The sequence below is a fragment of the Zosterops lateralis genome, assembly GCF_965231275.1.
Source record: "Zosterops lateralis genome assembly, chromosome: 17".
Taxonomy (NCBI): domain Eukaryota; kingdom Metazoa; phylum Chordata; class Aves; order Passeriformes; family Zosteropidae; genus Zosterops; species Zosterops lateralis.
Window position 1 is genome coordinate 7,287,642 of NC_139777.1, and position 25,761 is coordinate 7,313,402.

Genomic DNA, 25,761 nt, shown 5'->3' on the forward strand with positions numbered 1-25,761 from the left:
ACTGGTCACCATCTTAACTTTATTCTATAGAGTCCAGTTTTGAACACACATGTAAACAACAATTATGACACAATTTTAAGCAAAAAACATAACTGAGGTTTTACATATTTTAAAATTTGTTCCACTATCACTCCAATAGAAAAAAATCAGGAAACAAATCTCTTACAAATGTATGACTTTGAAGAGATGATATGCATAAATGAACTTAGTAAAACAACATGCAACAGTTTCCTATATACACTTTTTTCCTTTATATCCTTTAAAACTGGTATTTAAAATTCCCTTTTATTATTAAAAATACTTTTATAAAAATAAAACACTTTCCTTGTTAACTGTAGGTACATTCTCCTTTTCCCAGTGGATTCACTGCAACTCTAATTTGCACAGAGTAGATCACGCACTTCACAAATACCTTATCACTTCTGTGGGCAAGCAGCACTTGCTGATATCTGCACAGCAGCCCTGATCCTGTTTCCACTGAAGCCATTGACGAAACTCTCACAAGCTTCCAAAGAAGTTAAAAAACCTTGCTTTATTAGCTATTCTGATGTGATAAAAAACAACATCCAAGGTTTGGGCTCTTTCCTGTTTATTTTAATTGTCATGAAAAGCAAATCCCAGATTTAGAATTTTGATTCAAGCATATCAAAATACATTATTATAATCCATATTTATCTCTAAGCTCTGATATACCTTTCTTTGCCTATATGTAAAAACGAAAAATAAATTTTCATTATTACAGGACTGCTATAAAAAATGAAGTTTAGAAATACTTTTAGCAGGATACTGCATGCAAGTATTTTGCTTGCCTTTACGATAATGTCTTCAAAGAGCATGTCATGTTCAAATATCCACAATATTTGTAAGTGGATATAAAAAAGTTTGCTATGCAAACTCTCAGAGCAAGATATTGAGGCAGGGCTTTGTTTCTAGGTATGTATGTGTCAAACTCAAATTTAAGACAGCGTTAGCTACTTCTTTTCATCTAAAAATAACAGTTAACATTTTTATCCATACAAATATAGGGTTTAAGAAGTCATTAAAAAAATTAAAAAGGGCTAAATTTCTGCAGCTCAGAAGGACAGTCTGGAAGGCTTTGAGTTCTAAAGCATGTAAAATCCAACACAACTGTTGATTGTCTTGCAATCAAGTTGGTCAAAAAGTCATTTATATAGAACTGAATCCACAACCTGTGACTAGTCATGTAAGCAGTCCTGGTATCTAGAAGCTATTTCAATATGCAAATATAAAGAAGAGATTTGACTAAATGCTGCTTTAGCATCTCCTGACAATCACAAATCTGGGAATGGCCTTTCACAGTACTTCACCTCAGTGGAAAGTCTCATTTACTGCTGCCTCCATTACACACACACATATGAGAATGCCCAAACACATCAACTTGAGTACAGAAACACAGCTGCACATCTTCCAAAGAGTATCGAAATTCTGTCTATTTGCAATAATTAATTAAAATCAGAGGCTTGTGAAAATACAGTCAGCATACCTGAAGAAAAAAAATAGTGGTGTTCCACTACTAACCTAATATTCAGTATTCAAAATAAGTCAAAACAGAACAGCAATAGAAACAAAAATAGCTTAGGGTTTTCAAATATCCTGATATTACCTAGAATCTTCCATTACCTACACCGGCACTGAATAATTGAAAAAAGCATGCATTTAAATAGCTTTTTAATTCACAGGTGTTAGAACATAGGAAGTACCTCTTAATACCCAACTTTTTCAGCAATATAAGACTGCAACAGGGTCACCTTACATCACACAGCTATTTTTACTAAAAATCTATGAGCAGTCACTCCAGGCTGTAACACATTATACCAATAAAGAAATGAATCTAAGATTTTTTTATGCACAAAACAGCTGATATATGAAAACCTCATCTTCAGCTTCTGTTTGCAAACAGGTACCTATTCCTTACCTGCTTGCTGGGGAAGAAGGTAACAAAATCAGTATTGCTAATTAGACTATCAGGAAACAGGATCTCACAGCACAAATAGTTTTATTCAGGTCCAAGAGAAGCAAGTCTGCTCCCATGGCTCTTTCAGTAAAAGTGAACAGAGATTGAACTAAATTCCCTACCTTGATTCCCAGATAAAGTTTAAGAAGTAAGATCTATTGCTGTACTATCTATACAAAAACAAATTTAAAGAACTCGCTGCCCTCCCCAGGCAGAACATTGCACCATGGCACTGAAAAGCTTAAATGAGACTAAAGCACTTAATACTACCAGGATAACATACATTCATTTAATGCACATTGGCATCAGCTGTACAATTTTAACAGCATATGTTGAAGGTAAAGCAAAGTTTGGTAAAACTTTCATATAGAACAATAAAAGCAGCAAATATTTCCCCACCATTAGAACTAAAACCAAGTTTAAGTCTACTTATAACATCTTTTTAAAAAATCCACACCCACAGAAAAGCAATGACTTTGTCTTGGACAAAGATGGCCTTGCCCTGAAAGCAGAGTGGTATTAAATAAAATATTTCTGATTTTAAGTTGCTACTTCATGTAAAAAGAGCATCTTCATCTGGTTTTCTCCAAAGCATTTATTAGCTCGATAGGGTATGCTACCAGTTTATTTAAACTTTTGCTTTCCTTGCTATTTTTAGCTTGTGGAGGCTGGCACGAAACATTTACTAGAGCTTAATGGCTTGTTCTCTCATTGCTATTATTACAAACCATTCATGTGGAAAGTTGTTAACTGTGCAGTTTGAATTCATAGGTGCTCATTTTCCACTGGTTGACATCAGCATTGATCATGTTGCGCTCGGTGAAAGTGACGTGTCCCTCGGCATCGATGAGCACCACCGTGTTCGTCCTGCAACAACAGCACAAGGCACAAGGTTACACCTGGGCTCCATTATAAACACTTCCAGGCTGCCATCCCTCATTCCCAAACATTTTAACTCGTTTTTTTTTTTTTCCCTGAGCACATCATCATCATCATCATCACATGAGCAGGGCAGAAATCATCCTGGCAAGTTCGAACGGGCATTTTCAGTCGGTTCTTCAGTCACTGCACTGCCTTGATTCCCTGCTGCACTTGCAGCAGCTGACACATAGATCTGCTCATTGCAGAGAGTGTGGTAAAAGCTTAAACTTAGTGCAAAGTGCTCCATTCAGAAAGAAGTAACGTAAAACTAAGTTTTCTTCCACAGCCTATATGTACCCATAAGGATTATTTGTATCAACTGTACTCTCTTTATTCTTCTTTCAAATCAATTGTCCATTCTGATTTAAACATTGTTAATTATTATCACAGGACAGTGATACATGATCACAGAAAAAGGTTTCTCTATCTCTAGGAACCTTCCAAAGAGGAAATTTGTTTTCATGAAAAGCAGATGCCAGTTGTGCATCTGTTCCACTTTGCCTTAGGTAAGCTGTCACTTCTCTGTGGACACTGCAGAACCCTTCCACAGAGGGATGACTGACAGCAGGAATTTTCCATCATTCTGATCTGGTGACCTTTCCCAAGTCACTTCACAGTTGTTCACTCATATAAAAAAAGCACTTAATTTCCTTCAAAGAATATGTGAGGTCCAGTTAACAACCTCTATTCACTAAGCCCTGTTGCTAAGGGAATGGTAAGTGTGAACATACAATTATACCAGTAGGGAGACTTGAAATGTGTGCTAATTCACCAGTAGAAGGCCAGTATTTCTACCAAGTTATCCCTGTTTCCTTTGAAATGGCTCCAATCTGTGAAGCAAGGGGAGGAAGGTGCTTTGTTACCATGTTAAGTCTTCATTATCCTATATTTAAAATGTTCTTCTAATTAATTAAAAAAACCCCACCACTGTAAATACTGAGTATCTCTTTCAGAATACCAACTTAAAATGCCTACAGCAGTGAGCACTCCCTGCTTACCAGCTCCCATCTCTACAGAGGAAGCACTATGGCAGACCATGCCACAGACTAATCTGACAAAATTATTGACAGACTTTTAGGGTAGCAATTCCCTACCAGCAGCAATAGCATTCATCAATTTTGTCCCACTGAAGATTAAATAAAGATTTGCATTGCATTATTCTATTCTTCTTGCAGCTTTGGTGGAACAGTCAGAGCAGAGAGTGAGAATATCTCAGTAAAAACAGCAGCATCAGTTAGGGAAGAAGTGGAAATAGAGGTTCTTCTGAACAAGAGCAATAGTTTTCTAATGTATGAAAATGGCAGATCTATTTTATGATGCAATATCTAAGGAAAACTCTGATTTAGCAATGCAGATGACATGACTCCTGCTCGTGGAGGAGAAATGTGTTCTGCAGCATCTCTGGTAAGATCAAAGTTAGAGGTGCTCAGATCTGCCACTACACTGGGGAAGCAGGAGAACTGTATTATCTTGTCTGGGACAAGTTAAAGCTGTGTCACACTCTCCATCAAAGATGAACCACAGTGTGAGCTTCAAATGCTCTTCAGCAGCAAATCCCAGACACTCACATACTGACCAAGAAAATACATTACTGAATTATACTAGATTAAAATCTGAAAAAAAAAAAATTAAAGCAGTCACTATAGAATTTAAACTTACAATAGCACAATTTTTATTTGAGATATGCTTTGATCCAGTACACATCTATTTCTAACTATGAAATCTTTTACCTTGTTCCATAATTTGGGCAACGAACACATAAAGCTGCATACTTGTCCAATATAGGACGGATATAATCCTTCCCTTGGTCTTCAATTGCAGGGTCTGGTAGTTGACTGAAAAGAGTAGGAAAGCAGTTAAAAAAGAAAAAAAAAAACCTCTCCACATTCATCCCTCTAGAACTGGAAGGAATTCCAGGATATGCCTGAGATCATAGTCAAAGGCAGAGGAGAAGCAGAAGAGAGGGGGTAATGGACAAAAACCCATCAGAAAGGAATGGAATTCTATGATTAAACCAACCACTGCACCCACTAAATTCCTGTAATATGCACACACAAAGAGATCACAAAGTAATATGAAACAGGGTATTTTAAGAAAGTTCAAAGCTAGTGCATGCCTACATGTTCATATTTATTATAAAAAGATCATTTCATCTTGAAGTGTGATTTGGAAAGATTACAGGCTTAGTTTTAAATATTGCTTTTTGTAAGTAAATATTTCCCTTTTATAGTCAGATGATTTCAGATGAGATCAAATGGAATTACTGAACATTAAAGGAAGATCATTTGACTATATTATATCTTATACCTTTGTCTTTTTACTAGTAAAAAGTATAAAGTAACAATTTTTTAAAAAATCTCTTGGTGTTATAGCAGATGAAAAAAGCTATTAAGACAGCTTAGCAGACTCCCCAGTTCCTACTCATTGCTCAGGTATCTGAGTTCTTATATAGAACTTTATTTTGAACCACTGAAAAATGCCACATTCACGACTGCTGGCATTAAAATTCACTGTTAAGTTTGGGAAATTTGATCTATATACCAGAGACAGCTTTGCTTCAACTCCAATCACTTCCCAGACAGACAAAAGTCAAGGTGAACATGAAAGTTACCAGATGGTGAGCAATGATAGGAATTTAAACCAAGGCATCTCTTGTACCCTGCGCCATGTCTGAACACTGAAGTGGCATCAACTTCCTTTCTTTCTGAACATCTTTCTGAGCTGATGGGCTCAGGTTCACTGTGCAATCAGTTGTGAGTGCAGGAATGTTCCTTACATCTCAAACTCATCTCCTGAAGACTTACTTGACTGGAACTTCCTTGACTGACCACCTACAGCTGAATTGCACAAATACTTCCTCACCTCCTTCCTCCCACTTAGCCTGAAACAAGTGCACTTTTGAGGAAGGCAGCTAGTTGTACTGTGAAGTGTTGCTTCTCCACCTTCTGTCTACACTGAGCACCAATACAGAACAGCAAAAGCTACTAACACAAACCTGCTCTCCACCTGTGAGGGTGCTGAGGCTCTGGCACAGGTTACCCAGAGAAGCTGTGGATGCCCCATCCCTGGAAGTGTTCAAGGCCAGGTTGGATGGGGTCTCTGAGCAGCCTGGGCTAGTGGACAGTGTCCCTGTCCACGACAGGGGTTGGCACCACAAGATCTTTAAGGTCTCTTCCCACCTAAATAATTTTATGAACTATGTAAACAAGTGCTTTCTCTGAGTGCAGTAACCAAACCTACCTGAGCCTCCAAAAAGCTGGCAGCAAGCAGCTTGCACATCCCTAGTCATGCACTCATTGCCCTTACTAAGAGAAGTGCAATCTTTAAAAAAACAAGGGCACAGAGAAACCAGTGTACAGATGATGAGTTCTAAGACTGCAGTAGCCTTAATTGTGTCTCCTGCTTAAAAATCAATATTGTTGGAAGTCAGGCTCTGTGAGAACACTACTTTCAATTAATATCAAGGTAAAATGCTTTTTTCTTTCAGAACAGTTTCTATATGCATTTTTTTAAATAGGTCATATTGTATTTTCTGTAAATTCCAGCTATCATGTTCTTACGGCTCTTGATTGTTCATCACTGTAAGAAGCTCCTTCACCAAATCTTCTTTGGTAAGTTCTTCACTTCTATTGACCACTTCTGTGAAAAGCTGCTTCCCATATTGAAGCTTCTTCCATGGTGTATCCAACAAAGAATTACTCAACCCATATATTCCTACACACACACACAAAAAAAAAAGCCCAATTTAATTGGAAAGTGCCTTCTGGTGATTTCAGTTGCCACTGCAGATTTAAAAAATTTAGTAAAATGTAAGCGATTCCCCAGCTAACCTTTACCTGCAGGTGTGCCATAAACACACGAGTCCCATTACTGAACAGGAGAATACAGTAGGCTCCCATCTTATGCTGGCCTGTGCTAAAGCACTCCCCTGTGCTAATGCTCAGTACTTGGTTTCAGTTGTACTCTAGTCCTTATCTACAGCAGTTAATTTAAATTTCTGGTTTGTTAAATTATGAAAGCACAACAGATTTTTATAATTTCTGCCATCTAGTCTTGTCCAGTTTAGTCATATTAATCCTAAGTAATCTTTGCCTCTGATTTTACTTTTGAAAAACACGGCAAAGCAACACTGGATGACAAGAAGGATCTTTCTCTTTAGAGGCACCCTCTCACCACAATCCAGACAAGAGAGATTCCCAAACATCCTCTCTTCCTAAAGGCAGCCACGTACACAGGAGTCTGTTGCCTGAGAGACCAGAACTACCTTTGGTACAGTCTGCAGATACTCAGAATTTGTGACTCAATTTCTCATTACAACATGGCCAGATTTCAATTTTTTTTTAAAAAAAGTCTGTATTAAAACCTGTTTTATGCTTGTAGCTGTACAAAATCTAACAGTTGTTTCCAAGAATTTATGCTGTACTTTCTACAATTACAAATTGCCTACTGGCAGCCACATTTTGACCATTAACCTAAGCTGGCAAAGTAAGGCTCTGCCATCAACTGTTACCAACCAGCTACTGACCAGAGCCTTCCATGTGTCCTGGTTCCATTTAAACTGCCTTTTTGATGATGAATTCTGGAGCATTGTTCTCTGGAGTGAGCTAGCAAAGAACTAGATTTGAAGTATTTTAAAAACAATTCTCCTGATAAGGACAGATTTTACTTTTTTTTAAAGCCAACTCTGTCCCACAGTCATACTGTGACCTTCAAACTGCTGGATAAGAGGAGTTAGGGTCAGATCCCTTGAAAATTCCTTTTCTCAAGATAGACTTTTGTCCTTCTCCCATAGTTACCTAAGCAGTATTCCACTAATTGCACCACAGGTGAGTACACTAACATGGATAGAAACTTTTAATGAACTATTGATTCTTTAGTGAAAGTTATTAACAAAAACTTAGATGACTTCAAGGATATTTAATAATATTTTCTTTTAAAGAATGCAAAGAAAAAGTCAGCAAAGACAATGCTTAAGTCGCTAAATTACTAGAACAATACAAGCTACCTAAGAAAAAGTAATATTCAGACCTTTCTGAAGAAAACCTACCAGCATTTAGCAAAATAGGTTCTGGATCTCCTCTGTTTCCATAGTAGCAAATTACATCTCCTTTGGTGGTACTGAAAAATATAAATACAAATTTCTCCTTGAAAAGCTATCAGCCTCTATATTTGATTATGCTTTAATTTCATGCAATCTTTGAGCACAGTAAGATGCTTCTCCCACTGTTACTCCTCTGATACCAGACATTGATGAGTTTTATTACTTTCCTCCTCTCAAAACACTGTATTAGCTGCACCACTATCAAGAAGTACCATTATCATTTTTAAACGTAACAGCAATAAAATTCAGTAAAACTCCATAACTTCTGCACTTAAGTAGCAGGCTTAATGGCAAAAACCTGGTTTTGATTAAGTGGAGATTTAGTTGCCTGGGAGAAGGAGGCATGTGAAAACAATAGAACTGTCCATCACACCAAGTACGCTTTTCCCCATCACCTCTTTTGAATCCTTCCTGCATTCTAAGCCACTGACTGCTGTGGGCCACTGATGGCAGAAGGGCATTTTAGGCCCACTTCCAGCAATGCTGGAGGGCATAGTTGGGTCCTTTGTGCATTTCTTGGCTGTTTTCAGATCACTGTAGTCACTGAATCTCTCTAATTGTGGGCACTGGCTGCAGCACTTGCTCTCTCTTGTGCACAGAGGGCAGGGAGGGTCTTGCACAAGGTTCAGAGACAGATTCCAACACTGCAATCAACTCTTATTTGACAGAGATGGTATCAGCATATCCAAACAGCAGAGACTTAAATAGTCACACTCATACTGACAACACAAACACCAAACCAACTGATAAGGGAAAAAAAATAGAAAGAAAGTCATCAATAAGCCTTGTGTGTCCTGTGGGAAATGGATTGCCATTAGATGGCTCACTCTCAACATCCATCAATCAGCTGACATGAAATAGTGATTCCCCAGATCACTTCCAGTTAGTGGGGTTTCTTTTATTCTATTAATTTGCCAGAATACAGCAATGAGATCTAATTCTGTATTTCCCCCAGTGACTTACTTGCTCACAGTTACCATCAAACACATTCTGACCATAGTCCAGTTTTTGTCGCACAAGTTACAGCTCCTCAGGCAGCAGATAAATTTTTTAAATTGGAAAAAACCCCCAAAAACCAAAACAAACAAAAAGCCAAACACAAAACTTGCAGTTAAGATTGAATTTGGATTAAGTATCATAAAACATAATACAGGAGGAGAAGCCATTTCCAGCTCATTTTTTTCCTAAGATAAAAAGGAGTATCTCTGTGCTGATGCAAATCAGAGTATATAGAATGCAATCTCATTAATGATGTACTGGAACTTAAATTGCTCTGCATAACTTAGCATCCGCTACTCAAACCTTAATAACAAGCAAAACAGTCTTGATTTAGCTGTTTATAGTCTTCTTGAAAAGCCATTATGAAAGACATTCTACAGTGTCCTCTGCAAGACAGCCAAATGAAGAAGGAAATATTAATTAATTATAGAAGTCAGAAGATTCAAGTAGAGGAATATAAAAAAAAGCCCACATAAAGCAAAAATAGAACTGCCTTTCTCTGTGCACTACTCTTCCTTCTCCCAAACTCATAAGAGCTTTGTGATATCACACAGAAAGATGATCAAGTTTTTCAGCACAGGCAGAAGACAGCAATTATAGCAGGCATATCGTATAGTCTATTTTTACTGTTAAATATCATGTAAGATCTCAGTTACTCAATTCACAGTTTATCGACTGTTAAAAGAAATGTGTAACTTTTCTGAACTTTCCTCTATTGGCTTAAAAGACATTTATTTTCCTTATCTTTTTCTTCTCATCCTTAAGACTCTTGTTCAAATTTATTTATGCTCATATCAAGACTTACTGACCAGCTGAACTCTCCACAGACAACAGCCCACTTTAGGTTTTTTTAGTTAAGACATCAGAAATCACACAAACTATTAAATTGGTGCATTAACTACTCTCTTTTCATATACCTGCTGTAGAAGGTCTGTGAAGAGAAAAGATCAGAGCAACTGTTGTAACCTGAAGTCTCACAAGACAGTGTTAAATGGAAAGGTGGACAAATGGCCCAAGGAAAGCCTGGAACACAGCTGTAAGAGAAGACCTGTCATAGATGAGACTGCATGGTGAGTAAGCTGGCACTGCTGACTTCCTTTAGAATAACTTTTTACATGGAAGAATATAATCCTTTAGCATCTCTTCCAAGATTTCTGTCACTGACAAATTCAGTAACAAGATCCCCTGGAGTTTATCAAGAAGACAGGGAATACATACAAACTGCAGGGTCACTAAATCAGGACATCTGTATTTTATGGCATGCACACTCCTCCAGATGAGTGTTTTCACTTACCTCCACTGCAGCACTGCTGCTGCCTTCTGTCAAAGGAAGACTAAAGCCTCCCTAGAGACTTCTGAAATGGGGATACTTTCAAAATTTAGTTCACTATGCCAGTCAGCTACTCTTTCTTTTATCATTTGGCTCTGTCTATTCCCTTCCTACTGTTTACAGGTACTCAGGACTGAACATCAAAGCAGAAGCCAAGATGAAAAAAAATCACTGTAAGCTTGATCACAGCAATCGCCTCAAAACCCTGGCCCATGCTCAAGATTCTCTTCCCTCTCAGCCTTACAAGTATAAATACCAATTTCACTGCAAAAGAAATAAAGGCATAATTAAAGTGATGACAATAGGACCCAACAGACATATTTTTAAATCCCAGCCATAGCTGACAGCAGAAAGGAACCAAAATTATGCTCTTAGATACATCATTCTGTCAAAAAATGTAAGCAGTAATAAATGTTCTAGGAAATATTCTAGGCAGCACCAATCTCCGTAGTAATAGAAGCTCCACAGCAACATAAAAACCATACAGAGTTTGCCACAATCACTCCTTAATGCTGATGAAACATAAGCAATGTCCTTCTGCACTCCTCCCTGCCTCAGCTTCAAGGTGGCTCCAAGTGAGGTCCAACAAAAACTCAGAATGAAAGAAAAAGGAAAAAGGTAGTGAGGCAATAAAGTTGCACAGAGTGTGGTTATCACCAAGTGATCACTCCCCTGGGCACTGAGCTCTACTCTGCTACAGACAAGGACATTGGATTGTTTTATGAATAATCTGTGCGTGTATTTTTTCAGCAAGGACAAAAGATGAAACTGGCAACACTGAAATGCTGTACAGTAGCTTCCAATAAGTACTATGGTTCACACATTCATTTTCTTTTCTTCAATGTGCATGAGCTAATCAGATAACTCTTTCTGTTCTGAAGCTAAAAATATACAAGCAAACACCAAACCATCAACTATAAAGCCCAAACATGTACCACCTACTGTCAAATAAAATGGTGAAAAGAATTCTGCTGGATACTCACAGCATACAAATTCTATCTTAAAACACTACTCTGATTTTGTTCTCAGTGTCTAAACATTTCTTTAGCGCTGTCCTAATATTTTGGGCCAGGCAGAAGCTGACATCAGAGGAAAGAGATTAAATAAAGTTTTTCAGAAGCATTTTTCTTTCTTTTGACATTGGATTGTCCATCCATCCACTGTAAATGACTAAAGATTTATGCAGAAATACCTCATTTTCATGAGGGAGCCTCAAGAAGCAAGACAGGTGTACTCTGCAAAAGGTGATACCGAATTAGGACAGTGCACAAGAAGAAAAGAAAATGAGCTTACAGAGGGACTTGACCATCCAGGTTCTTTTCACACCAGCAGTCTGACCCTGTCTCACTCTGAAAATCCAATCTCTGGAAAGCAATCAAGTCCTTCTCACTCAGCCAGGTCATGGTAACCACGCTAAGCAAGAAGCCTGCAGGTGATGGTATAGTTTACAACATTCCCCCTGCAGGGATTGGAAACTGGCTGTGACAGGGCAGAGCAGAAAACCTCCTCCAAAGGCAGTTTTCTGCAATCCCCTCCAGCTGACTTGTTTGTAAGGGACAATTTATCTATTCATCATGGAGGAAGTGATTCAGTCCTGTTACACAGGGATCTTACTACATATAAACTCCATGGGTTCTTACTGACAGCCTGTCAGACACTCTGCACTTGCTGGGTGGGTGACAAGAAGCTGCCAATTTGTCCTTCAGGGCACTCTGCATTACACACTTGGCAGTGAGGAACACAAGGAAGTGAGATGCTGCCACAGCAGCCCTGACACAAGTTTGAGATACCCATGAAAGCCTAAGTAGGTGTAGCAGGAGATTTGTTGGACATAAACACAGGTTTCCCCAGGGCAGAAAAGATATCCTGATCATCAACAAAACCAGCTCACTGCCTTCAGGTATTATCACAAATGGAGAAAGAAGGATAACCCCTTTGAATATCAAGTAGATATTTACTTGGAGAGCAGTCCAGCCTCTGATAACCTTGCTCCTTTCTAATCAGACCTACAGACAGTCAAAATGAGAGGAGTGGCAGTGCTGCCTTCCTGGAAGCCAATTTTGCAGCTGCACAAGATTCCAAACAGACACTGTTTGCCACATGCTATAATTCAACATAAAAGTATGTTTAGCATAATTGAATAAATATTCATGACTCTCATACTCAGCAGGTACACCCAAGATGATAAACTGAAAAATCAGAAAAATAAAAGTACTAAGTAATTTTCTTAAAACAAGAAATCAATAGGGTTTAAAGTGACATAAAGAGATGCCACAGAGTAAATAGATTATTACACTAAAAGTGTCAAAATCCATGCATGTTAAAAATAAGAGCCACAGCAAGCTGTGGAAATAAACAATGAGATTTTGCAGCTGTATAGTTGTTTCCAGTTCCCCTTCTTCTATTACTGCACCTGTCATTTAGCATACTGTCACCATAATCACACAGAGAGAAGATAAAATTTCTTTTTCTGAAATGTCTACCTGAAGATTCAAACATTGTAAATCTCTCTAAATGTGCTGCTTACACTCAGCAGGATCATGTGCTCAGGTACACCCCTTTCCACCAGTGCTTCATTTACACTTTCAGTCTGAGTTTCCCCTCCATTTCACACACTCTAACAGAGCCAATCACTGTTTGTTACACAATGGAAAAACATATTAAGAATAGTCCTCAATCTTTGTTTTGAACAGTAACATGACCCAACAAAATAGCATCAACTCCAATAACATTTTCTATTTACACAGAGAAGTAGCTCCCATTCATATACCACATTTCTCTTTGTTGTAATTCTAATTTCCTAAAATTACAAGTTTACAAATCTTATTGAAATTGCTCTGCATCATTAGCTTGCCAAGAATTTCATTTCATCAGAGTATCCAAGGCTAAGGACACGTCAAAATGGAGAAGTCAATCAACACACACAGCTTTTAGAGTGATACTCAACAAGGAATTATGACCTGTATCACCATGGAAAGACTATTCAATTGAGCATACAACACTCTATCAGCCCAGCATGGAGGAACAAACAAACAAAACCAACACAGGAATTAAATACCATCAATCAACTACTTTAATACTGTCATACTAGCAGCCATTATGACTATTCTATTTACCCACCTTAAAATGAAGAAACTGAAACTTACTGCTTGCTAGATCACACCTTGAATATGATCTTTCCTTGAAAACATCTATTTCTGCTGCCTTTCAGTTAAAGATTGCCTTCCAATTTATGCAACCTAGCACACAGCTACATACAGCAGAAAGGTCAAAAAGTCAAATCCTCTGATCATGGTAAAAATTAATTTAAGCAACTGAAAAATTTTGGGAAGTCTCTGGTAAGACAATGAACTTTATAAAGTAGAGAGTAAAAAGACCAAAAAGCATCAAACCCTCCAACTGCCTGGCTATCTTCTGGATTGAATTTCTGGAAATAAAACCTGTATGTTTATTTCTAAGCAGGTACACCAAGCAGAATTACACTCATGGTATTGTCACAGAACTGACTGATAAGTCTGAGCCACCAGCTGAAGGTGGTTTAATACAGAGACTGAAAAATGTAAACACAACACCAGTTAGTGAGAGGGTGCTAGAAAAGATTTCCACTGGAAACAGTAAACACTCTGGCCTTCTGCTTTAAGTGTATTCCCAGAAGCATGCAGAAAAGCTGAGTGGGAGAAGGCCCTGCACCATCAGGTTGTCTAATAAGATTAACACTTCTGCACCAAGTGTGCCAAAGCAGCAGTGTGCTCCTGGCAGGTCAGATGTGCTCCTGGTCATGCAGTGTGCATCCAACTGGGAACTGACACATGGCCTGGAGATGCCTAAGCCCTGCATTTCTGTTCTTCTCCATCAGGCAGTATGCAAAGGAAAAATCAGCAGATCTACTTGTGCATAGATACATGCACAGGGATTGTGCCAACCACGCTGATTATAATCAAGCACCCAACATCCTTTCTCGGCTACAGAAATTTTAAGTTAATGTTTATTTGTCTTGTGCTGATTTTTAATGTTTCAGGAAAGATTAATGACACAGACACTCTGACAGGAATAATAGCTTGAAAGCTTTCAGCCTGCTGCAGCATGTCAACTCTCAGAGAAAAAAGGTGTCTGAGAAATTATGAGCCAAGGTTTTGTTTTCTCAAAATACAAGCCCCAGAGCCTCCAGGGTAAAGGCTGGCTACAGCCTATCAAGGAGTCCCAAGAAGTTTTGTGGGAAGCAATGGTTAGAATACAAGCTAGCCCTCCAATGTTTTAAAGATAAAAAAACAATAAAAGGAAAGGAAGACTACAAAAAAAATTAGGGTCTTGCATGCCAATTAGCAAAAAACATGAGCTCTAACTTTAGTTTGTGACAGGCTTTTGCATTGTTACACTTTGGTGCTATGACTTGTATGTACAGCACTGTTATTATCTTTCTCCCTCTGACATTTGAACTGTGATGTTTTGTAGACTTACTTCAAGTCAGCTGCTAATAAATTAAATCCATTGTAAAGATGTCCCTCTACTGAAACTTTCTTCAAGTAAGAGTAGCTGTCCAGATCTGCAGTCAAGAAGTTTGTTACAAGAGCACCTAAGAAAGAGAAGTACATAGAGCAACTTGTATGTGTGTGCTCACTATTCTGACAGGCCTGGTAAAATAAACAGAAAGATAAAGATTCCTGTTGCCATCAAGCTGTAACAGTGGAAGAAAACCCCAAACCACAAAATCAACCCAAATAACAAACCAAACTCTAAAAGTATTGTATCATTGTCACATGTTCACATTGAGAGCTTGACTTTTACTCTGAAGAACTCAGTCAAAAGCTCTTGGGCAAAAATTCCAAGAATTCACATTTACTAACTACTCTGGACTGGATGCACCTTTCCTCTCCTCCCACCTTACAAATTCTTTCTTGTCTTGCTTCACTTTCCCTGATATATGACCCTAAAATGAAATACAAATGATGTGGTTTATTTGTTTCTCTGTATAACATGTTTTGTCATTGCAATATATTCCCACTCTAGTACCATGTGACAGTTTCAAACAGACCTATGTTTATTTTAAAACACCCCACCGATGTCTGTTTTGAGCATCCTCTTTGAAAGAGGGTTTTTCCTATTATTTCTGCTCCTCTGATTTATCAGTGGGGAAGAAGAATCTTTTAGGCTACCTCCAGCATAATCCAAGTTGCATTCCCTGAGATAGGTGTTTGAATACAAATATACACTCAAAACAGTTGACTGTAATCTGAAACTAGCTCAATGCTTGGCTAATTTTTCTTACTTTCCAGAGGAGATGGTGCTGCTGCATCTCTTGTGTGAATGTGACTTCAAGTTCTAGGCACTACCTCTTGTTTTACTTATGCATGCTTGTTAAAAAAAATCATTATCCAAGTCAAGTTCCTCACATATGTACTCAAACTCATCAGTTCAAAAATTCTGTTTACAGCACATAAACATTCTACTTGTCCATAAAGCTGTATTAAAACAACTAATATTGTAATCATCAGTATTTTACTGGAACATCAGGGCTTGTCTGTCCATTTCCTTTTTTGTTTTTTATTTCAACTCTTCCATACCTCTTCCTTTTGCATTTTTATCAATCTTTGGCTGCATATAGTTTGTCAGGGCTGCCATCTTGCCTTTCTTACTGATTCCCAGCCACGTCCCTCCTTCTTTTCCCTCCTCCATATCCAGACCTAATGGAAGAAGTAAGAGTTAGGTTACTAAATACATTAAAATTAAAAAATGCTTCAAACTTACGACATGTTTTCCTTAAATGTATAAGGAAGAAGAAAAATTTTTATTAGAAAGACAACACCACCACCCTAATAATAAAATCCAGGCCATGATTCCCTTATACATTACATAAAAACCACTCAAAACAGCAAGACATACATACCACTAAGGATCTCATTGCTGCTGTCCCAAAATTCGGCCGATTTGGATGGTCTGTGGTAAAATTCATCCCTATTAGCTGCTAGAATAAGCCTGCAGAACCCAAGAGGAAAAAAGACACTATTACTTACAAATTGGAACTTCGCAGTACAGGCAGGAGCAGAATCCAATTTTTTCCAGAGCATTAACTCATTTCAAGCATGAAACCATCCTTTATCTCCCATCTCACCTTAACCATTCAGTGTAAAGTTCGACTGACATCTGACAGCAGCTTTCTCTCTTGCTGTCATGAGACACTCAGCAAGTCCTTTTTGTGGAGTGAATGAGGCAACTGGTGTCTTTAAAAAATAATACTTCCAACAGAAGACACTGAATTAAGATTGCATAAACAACCTGAAGATTTCTCAGCATAAAGTTACAGCTTAATTAAAGAAAATAATTATTATTTTGAAATTATTTTTTTTAAGTGTTTTTCATTGGTAGAACATCCTCACCTGAGGAGCAGGTAATGGATTTGGCTGATCCAAGAAAAGGTAAAGACAACTCTGACCCCAGGCAAGGCCTGTGTGGAGGCTCAGGGCAGCAGGTGACTGCAGCCAGACCTGCACAGCTCCAGTGCAGCTCCCAAAGTCCTGCTCATCAGTACCCACAACGACTTGCCTTTATTTCCACTGTGAGACAGTGAATGCTCCCCCCTTCTCTCCAGCTACGTTGCTTATTTTAATTTTAATGAAATGCCATCTTTCAAAACCCTGCAGATTTTCTTAACCAGTTTTCCAAAACCTCAGTCTCTTCTTCACTGTCAGTTCCCCCCACCAGCTGCAACTCAATTACATCTGCACAGCAGAAGACGAGTTTGCTACTGGAAACTGAAGACAGGCCATACAATTTTAATTCTAATTTTTAGCCACAACACACAAGAATCAATTCCAATGACATCTCATTACTTTGTTCAGCATTCAGATGTACTTACATTTTCTGCAGGTTTCTGAACTTTCCTGCAAATTCATCTCTTCCCTAATACAGTGTTTTAAAAGAGGACTGGGAGGTACAAGTTGTACATTAGAAATACTACAGAAAAAGAATCATAATCAACCATAGAGAAACTAGAAAAACTTGCCACTTCAATGCCATCCTTTCTGTAAGGTAAGTGCTTACTATTTTGCCCAACAAAGGTAACATCTGTTGGAAAGCAAACTCTATGTACATTTTTATCTTTCCAATGCAAATATAATATTGTTCCTTTCAAACTTACATATTTTCTCCTCTTCCAGCTGATTCTAGCCTTTGAGCAATAGGATTTCTGCTGGTTTACCAAATTTCTGTCATCTTACTTCAACATACTCCCATTAATAGGATGAAGCCTCCTTTCACAGATTTTTATTTAAATTAGTATCTCCACTGTTAAAAATAGTTTGCCTGAAGTGCAGTTCTCATCTCCTGAAGCTTCAATTATACTTTGCCTTCAATAATTCCTGACATGAAACTACGGTTTGTTTATAGTATCTAAATACTAAAAATAAGTGAAGTCTTTCTTGTGTTATTGAATATTCCCCATCTCAAGTTTAATGCAGACCCCTAAATTTAGCACAAGGCTAGTATACAAGAACATAATAATAAAAATATCTTTATTTTGTCTTTTATGAAATATAATTATAGTGAAAAGGAGTAATATTAAGTGACCCTCATCTTCTAATACATTGCAAAAAGCCTATTCAGCTATTTTTATAGCTGAAATAATTCAACTGTATTGGGATTTACATATTAAGATTTATTTTAATATCGAGAGAAATGAAAACATGAGAAATCATTCCATTAAAGCAATTTCCTATAATGCAATTCAGCTCCAGAAAAGAGCCTGTGATGATAGCTTTGAAGCTTGAAACATTTATTTATTTGTAAGATGCACACAGTACTATTCAGAAAGATGTAAAGGCAGCATATTACCTCTGACAATAATAATGGACTACAGTAAAGTGCTTGTTACACTGCACTAAACTTTACCACAAATAGGCCTCAAGAGAGAAAACAGAACAAGTTGCAAAGGTACAGGCAGATGGATTTGTTAGTGTGTCAGAAGGGCGAGCTCTTTGCTTCATTAGGTGCTCAAGAAAATTGACCAATATATTGGTCTAGAAGCCAGAGTCTACCTGGAAGGAAAATTCTCCTGAGTGTTACAGAGAACATGTTTTAGCTTGGCCATTTTCTTCTAGCCAGTAAACTCAGTCAATGACAAGCTGTTTGTCTTTTCAACTTTTATTGCCTATTACTGACACTTTCTTTCAGTTAGAGATGCAAAGCAGAGAACAGTAAGGAAGGTTGTAATTGCCTGCTACGTGATGGACAGAGAAATTAGTGTCTGCAGGTACGGGAATCCCATTTTGGTTGGGAAAACTGTTCCAAGACCTCACCATGAAATAAACAGAGCTACAGCACAGTGATGCTTGAACTGTCAAGAAAAAATATGCTTAGCAAGGACTTGTAGAGAGATGTCTCAGTTGGTGCAATGGCTACAATACTGCTTGGAATGAGGAGGGCTGGGCACCACTCCCAGCTGATACTCACACCTGAGACTCAGTCCTTCAAAACCTGAGGCAAAGGTGAAAAAAAATAGGAACTATCAAAAAAGAAAGAACTTCAACATTCTCCTGAATAAAGATAAGCAAAAAGATTTAGTTATGGTGTGTTAAGGAAAAAAAAAAGGACTGAAGTTATTTATCTGATGTTAAAATCTGGCACCAAGAACACTTTGGCCTGGCATTTATCACCCAAACAGGTTGCTCAGAGTGATTTATCTCACATACAGAGCAAGGCACTGCTTACCAAAAGATATAGAGGAAGTAAAATATAATTAAATACTCCTGAATTTGGGCCAAGCATCTCAAAAGTGTTCTCCTATTCTGACATGGACAGTAAGTTGTTTTCTGATATAAATTAATAATTTCAATCTTGATGCAATTTTTAATAGCAAGAAAACTACTCTAAGTTCTACTCTTAAATATTGATCATGGCAGAAAGTTCACTTGGCAAGCAACTGCAGTTAACATCCAAAGGATTTTCCCAAGAGGCATCAAATTGATGAATCTGTCTTTTGCTAACTACTAACACAAAGCAAGTCAGACCAAATAAATGGATATATTAATTCAGCACCAGTCACATCATAAACAAAATCCCTTTTCAGGTAGGCTGCAGATGCAGAAAGGAATGCACTCTGTGGACAACTGAGGTTTTGGTTCTTGTTTCCTCTCTTTCTATAGAATGGCATCTGCTTCTTAATACAAGAGGACAGGAAAACAAGTCAGTGAAAGGCACAATTTACTGAGCAGACTGACTCTGATGGTTTCTGTTTGAATACCTGTACTTTCACCCTATGAAATATTATGGAATCTATACAGTATATATAAATACAGAAAGCAATAAACCTTCATAGTATGAAGTGCTATCTTTTTATTACATACTCAGTGTACTCAAAGGTACTGATGTTGGATATGAAATTTAAAAATGACAGGCTACAATGAGAGAGAACGTGATTACAGGATGTTTAATATTTTGGAAACTCACTGCATGACATCAAGAAATTCTTATAAACTTACCTAGAAGCCTGCAAACTTGTTTTTTCTTCAGTTTTTGGCTAAACATTTAATACACATGACTTAGTTTACTGCCTACAGTTTTAATTGCAAGCAGATTTGGGGGAGGGGAAAGGCTAGGACATTATTAGAAGTTCCTTGTTTGCAAACTGGAAGCCTTAAACGTATCTACCACACTGAAAGCAGAGGACAGCTACACTGTGATGCCCAACAAACAAGATTCCCCTTAGTTTAAATAATAAAATAGAAGGCAGGACTTCCAAACACTGGAGTACAATATTTAAAGGACTTAGATAGCACATGACAGATCACCAGCAAAAGGTCCATGATTACAAACCCCAAGACTTCTGACATAGTCTAAAACCAAAGGGTTTAAAAACACTACAGTAACCCCTCCAATGGGGAAAGCCACGAAGTTAAACACTATAAAAGCACAATTGAACACACAATACTGATTTGACTTTGTAATTCACACAGGCTACAAAAAGGAATTCTGTAAAATATTACACAAAATGAGTCTGTTTTAATTGCAACCATCTCACCTGTATGCATTTTTTGAAACTGGTCGTGGGTCAAATTTGAATAGAAGGATGCACATTGAAGAACTGATGTTTAAATCTTGTTTCTTCCACAAAGGCTCAATGCAAGGTCATTCTGTAATAGCCTAAAACGTAAATAAAGATTATCTATTACACTGCAAATTATAAAAAGAGAAACTTGCTGCTGTGCTGAAGCTTAAGGATTGCAATGTACTGACTAATAGCTCACAATAGAAATATATAATACAACTTCCAAAATAGAATAGTTCTGAAGACTGGTTTACTAACCAGATTCTTATGGCAGTTCTTTTAAAGTTATGCCTGGCTAGTTCAGATTTTTAGGGAAAATGCCTGCATCAGGAAAATATTGACAAAGTCTAGAGTGCTACCAATACATGAAAAAAAAAGACTGTTATGCAATTTTGTGCTCATTACCAATAAAGTACCTTTACTTTTGTTTCTTCTCTTAAGTAAAGCAAAATACTTTTGTTAGAATAAAGGAGAAAATAAGACTCAAACTGTTGCAGAAGCCAGAAAAAACCTCATTAAAGACACTCACAGACCTGCAAATAAAGGATAATTTAGGTCAAGCTATTATCAATGCCCAGGAGAAATTATTATTACTTAGCATTGGGTAAAAGATCAGGTACAAACAGAAATACATTGCACATTTTGTGTCCAGAGTCTACATTTTGATGAGGAGTTTCCAGCACTTGTGCTATATTTAAAACTTTGGCCATGCAGATGGAATGACAAATGTGCTTTCCATTTCAAACCAACAAAACAGCTTTCAAATACTTTGTGCTGTCCAATTAACATTTTTTCTGGTAATAAAACTGCAGTCTGATCTTTATTTTTTTGTGCCTGCTCAAACAAGTATTGGAGTGCTACCACCCAATGAGAAAAAAAAAAAACATTTTTTACTGCTACTGAGAGGTTTTGCCATACAAAGGTTTTCAAAGTAAGTCAAGATAAGAGGGAGGCAGAATTCAACCCCACAACTCTAAGACCATCTGAGCAACCCAACGACTGAAAAAACTTCTGTACAAATAGTAGGATTTTTAACTGTACTTTCAAGATATGTATAAAGTGCCTCTCTTGCTCATTAATTTCTATGTAATTTGCCATAAGAGATATCAAGAAATGGATCATTTTGACTACATTCACACTACCAGAAATGGACCTGCAAGTGCAGCATTTATACACACATATTTTTTAATTAACACTTGCCTGTAGCTGCTGGTTCCTGTTAAGTCACAGTTCAGCACTACAACCAGCCTGCTGTTGTTGTCACAGCACAACAAGTTCACTCTTGCAACCCAATATCCTGCAAGAAGACTCTTCTGCTGCAGGACATGAAATAATTCAAAAAAAAGGTGCAACACTCCTGACACGCTTGACAAGAAAATTAGTGCACAGGAGCGTGTGTGTGTCTGTATGTATAAAAATATACCTCCAAGTATTTTAAATTCTGTTGGCTGACAAAAGGAATTTCCCTCCTGAGTTGACTCATAATCTATGAGCTAAGAGCAGCAATAGCAGAACTATCCCAACTATTTTCTGTTTTACAGGTTGCACAATAAGGCACTGGAAACTGAATTAAATCACACTCTTGGCTTTCTTTGTCTCTACCAAGTAAATCCCAAAATAACTGTCTCAGAAATTAATCACAAAATAAAGATGAAGTCTTGAATTTTGGATAACTGATTTACTAGCCAGCTCTTTAAAAAGACCCATAGCCAGCTTTACAGAGAAAATACAACCTCTTTTGAGAAGGTGACATCCCCCTTCTCAGACTCCTATTGCCGAATTTTCAGTAGACTGCAATCATACTGGACTTGAACTGCTAGTACTGGAAGACTTGGATCTTCTACACAAAGACTGTTTCAGAAATAACACTCATAGCTCAGAAGAGATCACCTTCAAATCCATGGGTTTAGAGGTTCCCCTCTACAGCACCACTGTGAGTATGCTGGGCAATCCTTAAAACTCTTTTTTTTTTTTTTTTTTTTTTTTTTTTTTTTTTTTTTGTAAAGTGCAAAGAAACTCACTTGGTGAAAGCAGGGATAAAAAATACAACTTTAATGACAACTATCACTGAGTACTCTTGCTGACTGTGGATATATGGCTATGAGTATTCATCAGGTGCCCTGCCAGATAATTAAATGGATTACTCGACAAAAAATTGTTTGCAGTTAATCACTCATAAGACCACTATTTTAATAAACAGGTTTCAAGCTCCATTAGCTGATTTATTGAGTTCCCTTCAAATAATCAAGTAGGTCCAGCTGTTCATGCAAAATTACTGGCCAGCATAAAGATTAAACAAAATCTGCCAATCAGAAAACAGCTGCAAAATAAGTTTGCAATACTCATCACAGTAATCCAGAAGGACAAATATTTTGAACACTTCAGTACCTTTCCAGAATCCCCAGTCATTATTATTTGGTACTACTGCTTTGACAGAATCCTTTTTTGTCACCCCATCAACCCTGCTTACTGTTATTACAGTTCTTTAAGCTACATTTATGCTTTTATTAACCCCAAATACCAAACCAGCATTTTTTATCTCAGGCTCCACCTGCCAGCCTTGAGACAAGCATAAATGTTTATAGGTCCTATATAAACAGTCCAACCTTTTTTTAAAAAAAAAACTTAGACAGAAGTGTTTAAGTGAGATAAAACAGAGCTACCCTTTAAAATGGCAGCAACACTTAACTAGGAAAGGAGGCAAGTAATGTATTTTGGTACCTTCTTTGATCAAAGCTGACATTGCACTTGCAACACCTGTTGCGGATATTACCCTTAAATTCTTAAATAAAAGCATACTGTAAGTCAGACTCAAATTTGGATATTCTGAAATTTACGATAATTAACAAAACACGAAGAGGAAAAAAAAACCTGAAGAGAGGCTGTCATAGATATGGTAAGTACATAAACATTCAATCAAAAACTCCATGCAGGTGCCACTCTCTTGAGCTCAAAAGCTGGTGCTGCAGCTACAGGGATGAGATGAGCACATTGCACAGAGCTGGAGCTGCAAAGCGAATGTGCTCCACTCAACCTCCTCCTCACTCAGCTGAGTCCCCACAGACCAAGGAGAGGAGAAGGTGAAAAAGATTAGGCCAGGACTGACTTCCACTTGCAACTTGATTCTACAGCAACTCCAAAGCTAGATCAAAAGCTGATTTTCGAGCTCCATTTCTGCAGAAAATGTGTCTTCAGAACCATCCTTAGAGATGCAGGAGGTGCCATAGTTTAAAGAGTTCATATAGAAAAGGCTAAGTTGTGGTACAACACTTGTTTTCTGATTTTCTTTTTGAGGAGTTTACAAGCCAGAATATACACTTCATGCGAAGTGGCAAGGTCTGCAGGAAGGGGGAAGAAATCCTCTGCCCTGGATTGGAGACAGTGAAGACTGCTCTCTGAATAATGAGCTTTTATAAATTCTAGTTTGCTTATTCCTAGTCAATAAGACAACAGTTACCAAGGATGACATGATAGCAACAATCTCCTATTTCTGTAATGTTTCTAGTTTGCTGTCCAACTTATGCCTAATACACTCAAACCAGCTTGACGAGAACCACAAACATCCTGTAATTAAGCGTTCTGCTCCAAATGGCACCACTAATTTGGAAATGACATTAAAGTAACTAACATTCTTGTTCTGTGCTACAGTACTCTGTTAGACAGCACAGTGTGTTGTTTTGCTCATTTGAAGGATCTGTTAAAAGCCTGAGTGGATACATGCCAGCATAAGGTAGCATTTAGAGGGACTTTTCAGGAGACCCAAACATGATGGATTGTGTATGTTCTTTTCATAGGGTTCTACCATCATTTGCTTGATTAGAAGCAATCAGTTCACAATTTGGCATAAAAGTATTTTACCCTAAAGAACTCCCAGTAGAAGGCTTTGAAAAATGAAGCCATTTGTCATGTATTTCGTATTCACAAATGAAGTATCATAAATAACATCTGTCAGTTACCACAGTGATCTGAATTGCTTCTCAACTGATCCAAAACTATTGTTTAGGTGCAGTCTAAAATACAGCTAAAAAACATTATTCACTGCAATCTGCTAGTTTTATGTACTACAACAATAACTTGTGGTCAGCAGAGTACAGAACTATTTTATTGTCTCTTTTGAGTATGCCCAAATGAAACTGAGCCCTACAGTCCTCAAATGCCCATAGAAGGGCCTTAAAATTGCATTTATTTTCTTGCACTACTGAAATGAGGTGTTTTTTTTAATAGCAAACTTTAAAATCATCAAAAATAAAAGATCCTTGATTAGTTCTTTTAAGTAATCTTTTTTTCCCCCTCAGAGAAAAGTGTCTCATGGCTGCATTTTTAAAGCATTTTACTGTTTGGTTTTTGCACTTCCCTTGTGTACCACATGCTCCACTGTAACAATACTAATAACTAAAGATGAAGTGGAATAGATGGATCTATAATCTGATGACTTCCAGGTTGGTCCCTATGAAGAGCATTTGTAAGTAACCCAGGCTCTGTAATCCTAACAATGTGAAGAGTGAGTCTTCCCTGCAAGAGACAGCAGTGCGAAAGTACACCACTTACGAAACCCAGAAAATGACATATAAGGTGAATGGCACTCCCGAGTTTAACGGGCTAATTTTATTTTCAGCTGCTTAATTTCTCTCTGGTGTTTTACTAGATCAGGTCCATTGTACAGCTCCCATGAGAAACAAACGCCAGCAAACATAACCTTTCACCACATCACGTTTTAGAAACATTCACAAGAACGGAGCAAACCAGCCTTTGCCCCGGTTTCTCAAGAGCAGGAGTTTCTCCTCAGACCCAGAGCCACTGCAAGGCTCGTTCCTTAGATAAAAGCTGGATTTTTAGCTTGTACAATTCTTAGGTTTTCTTCAGGGAGGAACCACCGACAGACATCAGCAGTTTCCTCTGTCTATCTGTGACTATTGCTTGACCTCAAAGGGTCACCACGTATTAAAACTTAATTAAAAAATTACTTTGTTGCTCCTGTACACTTCCAATTCCTCCTGTACGTGACGCAAGTCCCAACCAGCCACCACCTCCGCAGGAATGAAAGGCCATCGATCACATAACCAGGGGAAAACAGGTGTGAACTGACACCTGAAAATATCCCCAGAGGATAAATTTAGGATAAAAACCTTAAGCAAATGGCGCTGACGAGCAGCACCTTCCTTGGCGGGGAGGGCCGGGGCTGTGGCGATGGCCAGGAACTGCACACACAGCCCCCCAAACCGGGACCCCGTCAGCTCCCGGCTGCTGGAGGCAGCTGAGCCGCCCCGGGGCTGTGTCCGAGCCCGTCCCGCAGGGCACGGTGACCCCCGGCCCCTCACTGCTCCCTCCCCGGCCTCCCGCACTCACCCACGGCCGCCGCACCGCGCGTCCCCCGCGCCGCTTCCGGAGGGCGGCCG

General features: G+C 38.1%; 1 protein-coding gene across 2 annotated transcripts; it reads right to left on the reverse strand.

The window, feature by feature from the left end:
* Positions 1-25,761, reverse strand: TANGO2 (transport and golgi organization 2 homolog). 2 transcript variants are annotated; one of them, XM_083874122.1, is made up of 9 exons: positions 25,712-25,761; positions 20,339-20,460; positions 16,211-16,299; positions 15,888-16,007; positions 14,785-14,899; positions 7,944-8,014; positions 6,457-6,610; positions 4,627-4,731; positions 1-2,842 (listed from the first exon to the last, which is right to left on the reverse strand). In XM_083874122.1, exons 2-9 carry the CDS (start codon positions 20,392-20,394, stop codon positions 2,722-2,724), a joined length of 831 nt encoding a protein of 276 aa, XP_083730248.1. In that variant the 5' UTR covers positions 20,395-20,460; positions 25,712-25,761; the 3' UTR covers positions 1-2,721. The 2 variants fall into 2 exon arrangements, with proteins under 2 accessions (XP_083730248.1, XP_083730249.1); XM_083874123.1 differs by lacking the exon at positions 25,712-25,761 and adding an exon at positions 20,782-20,884.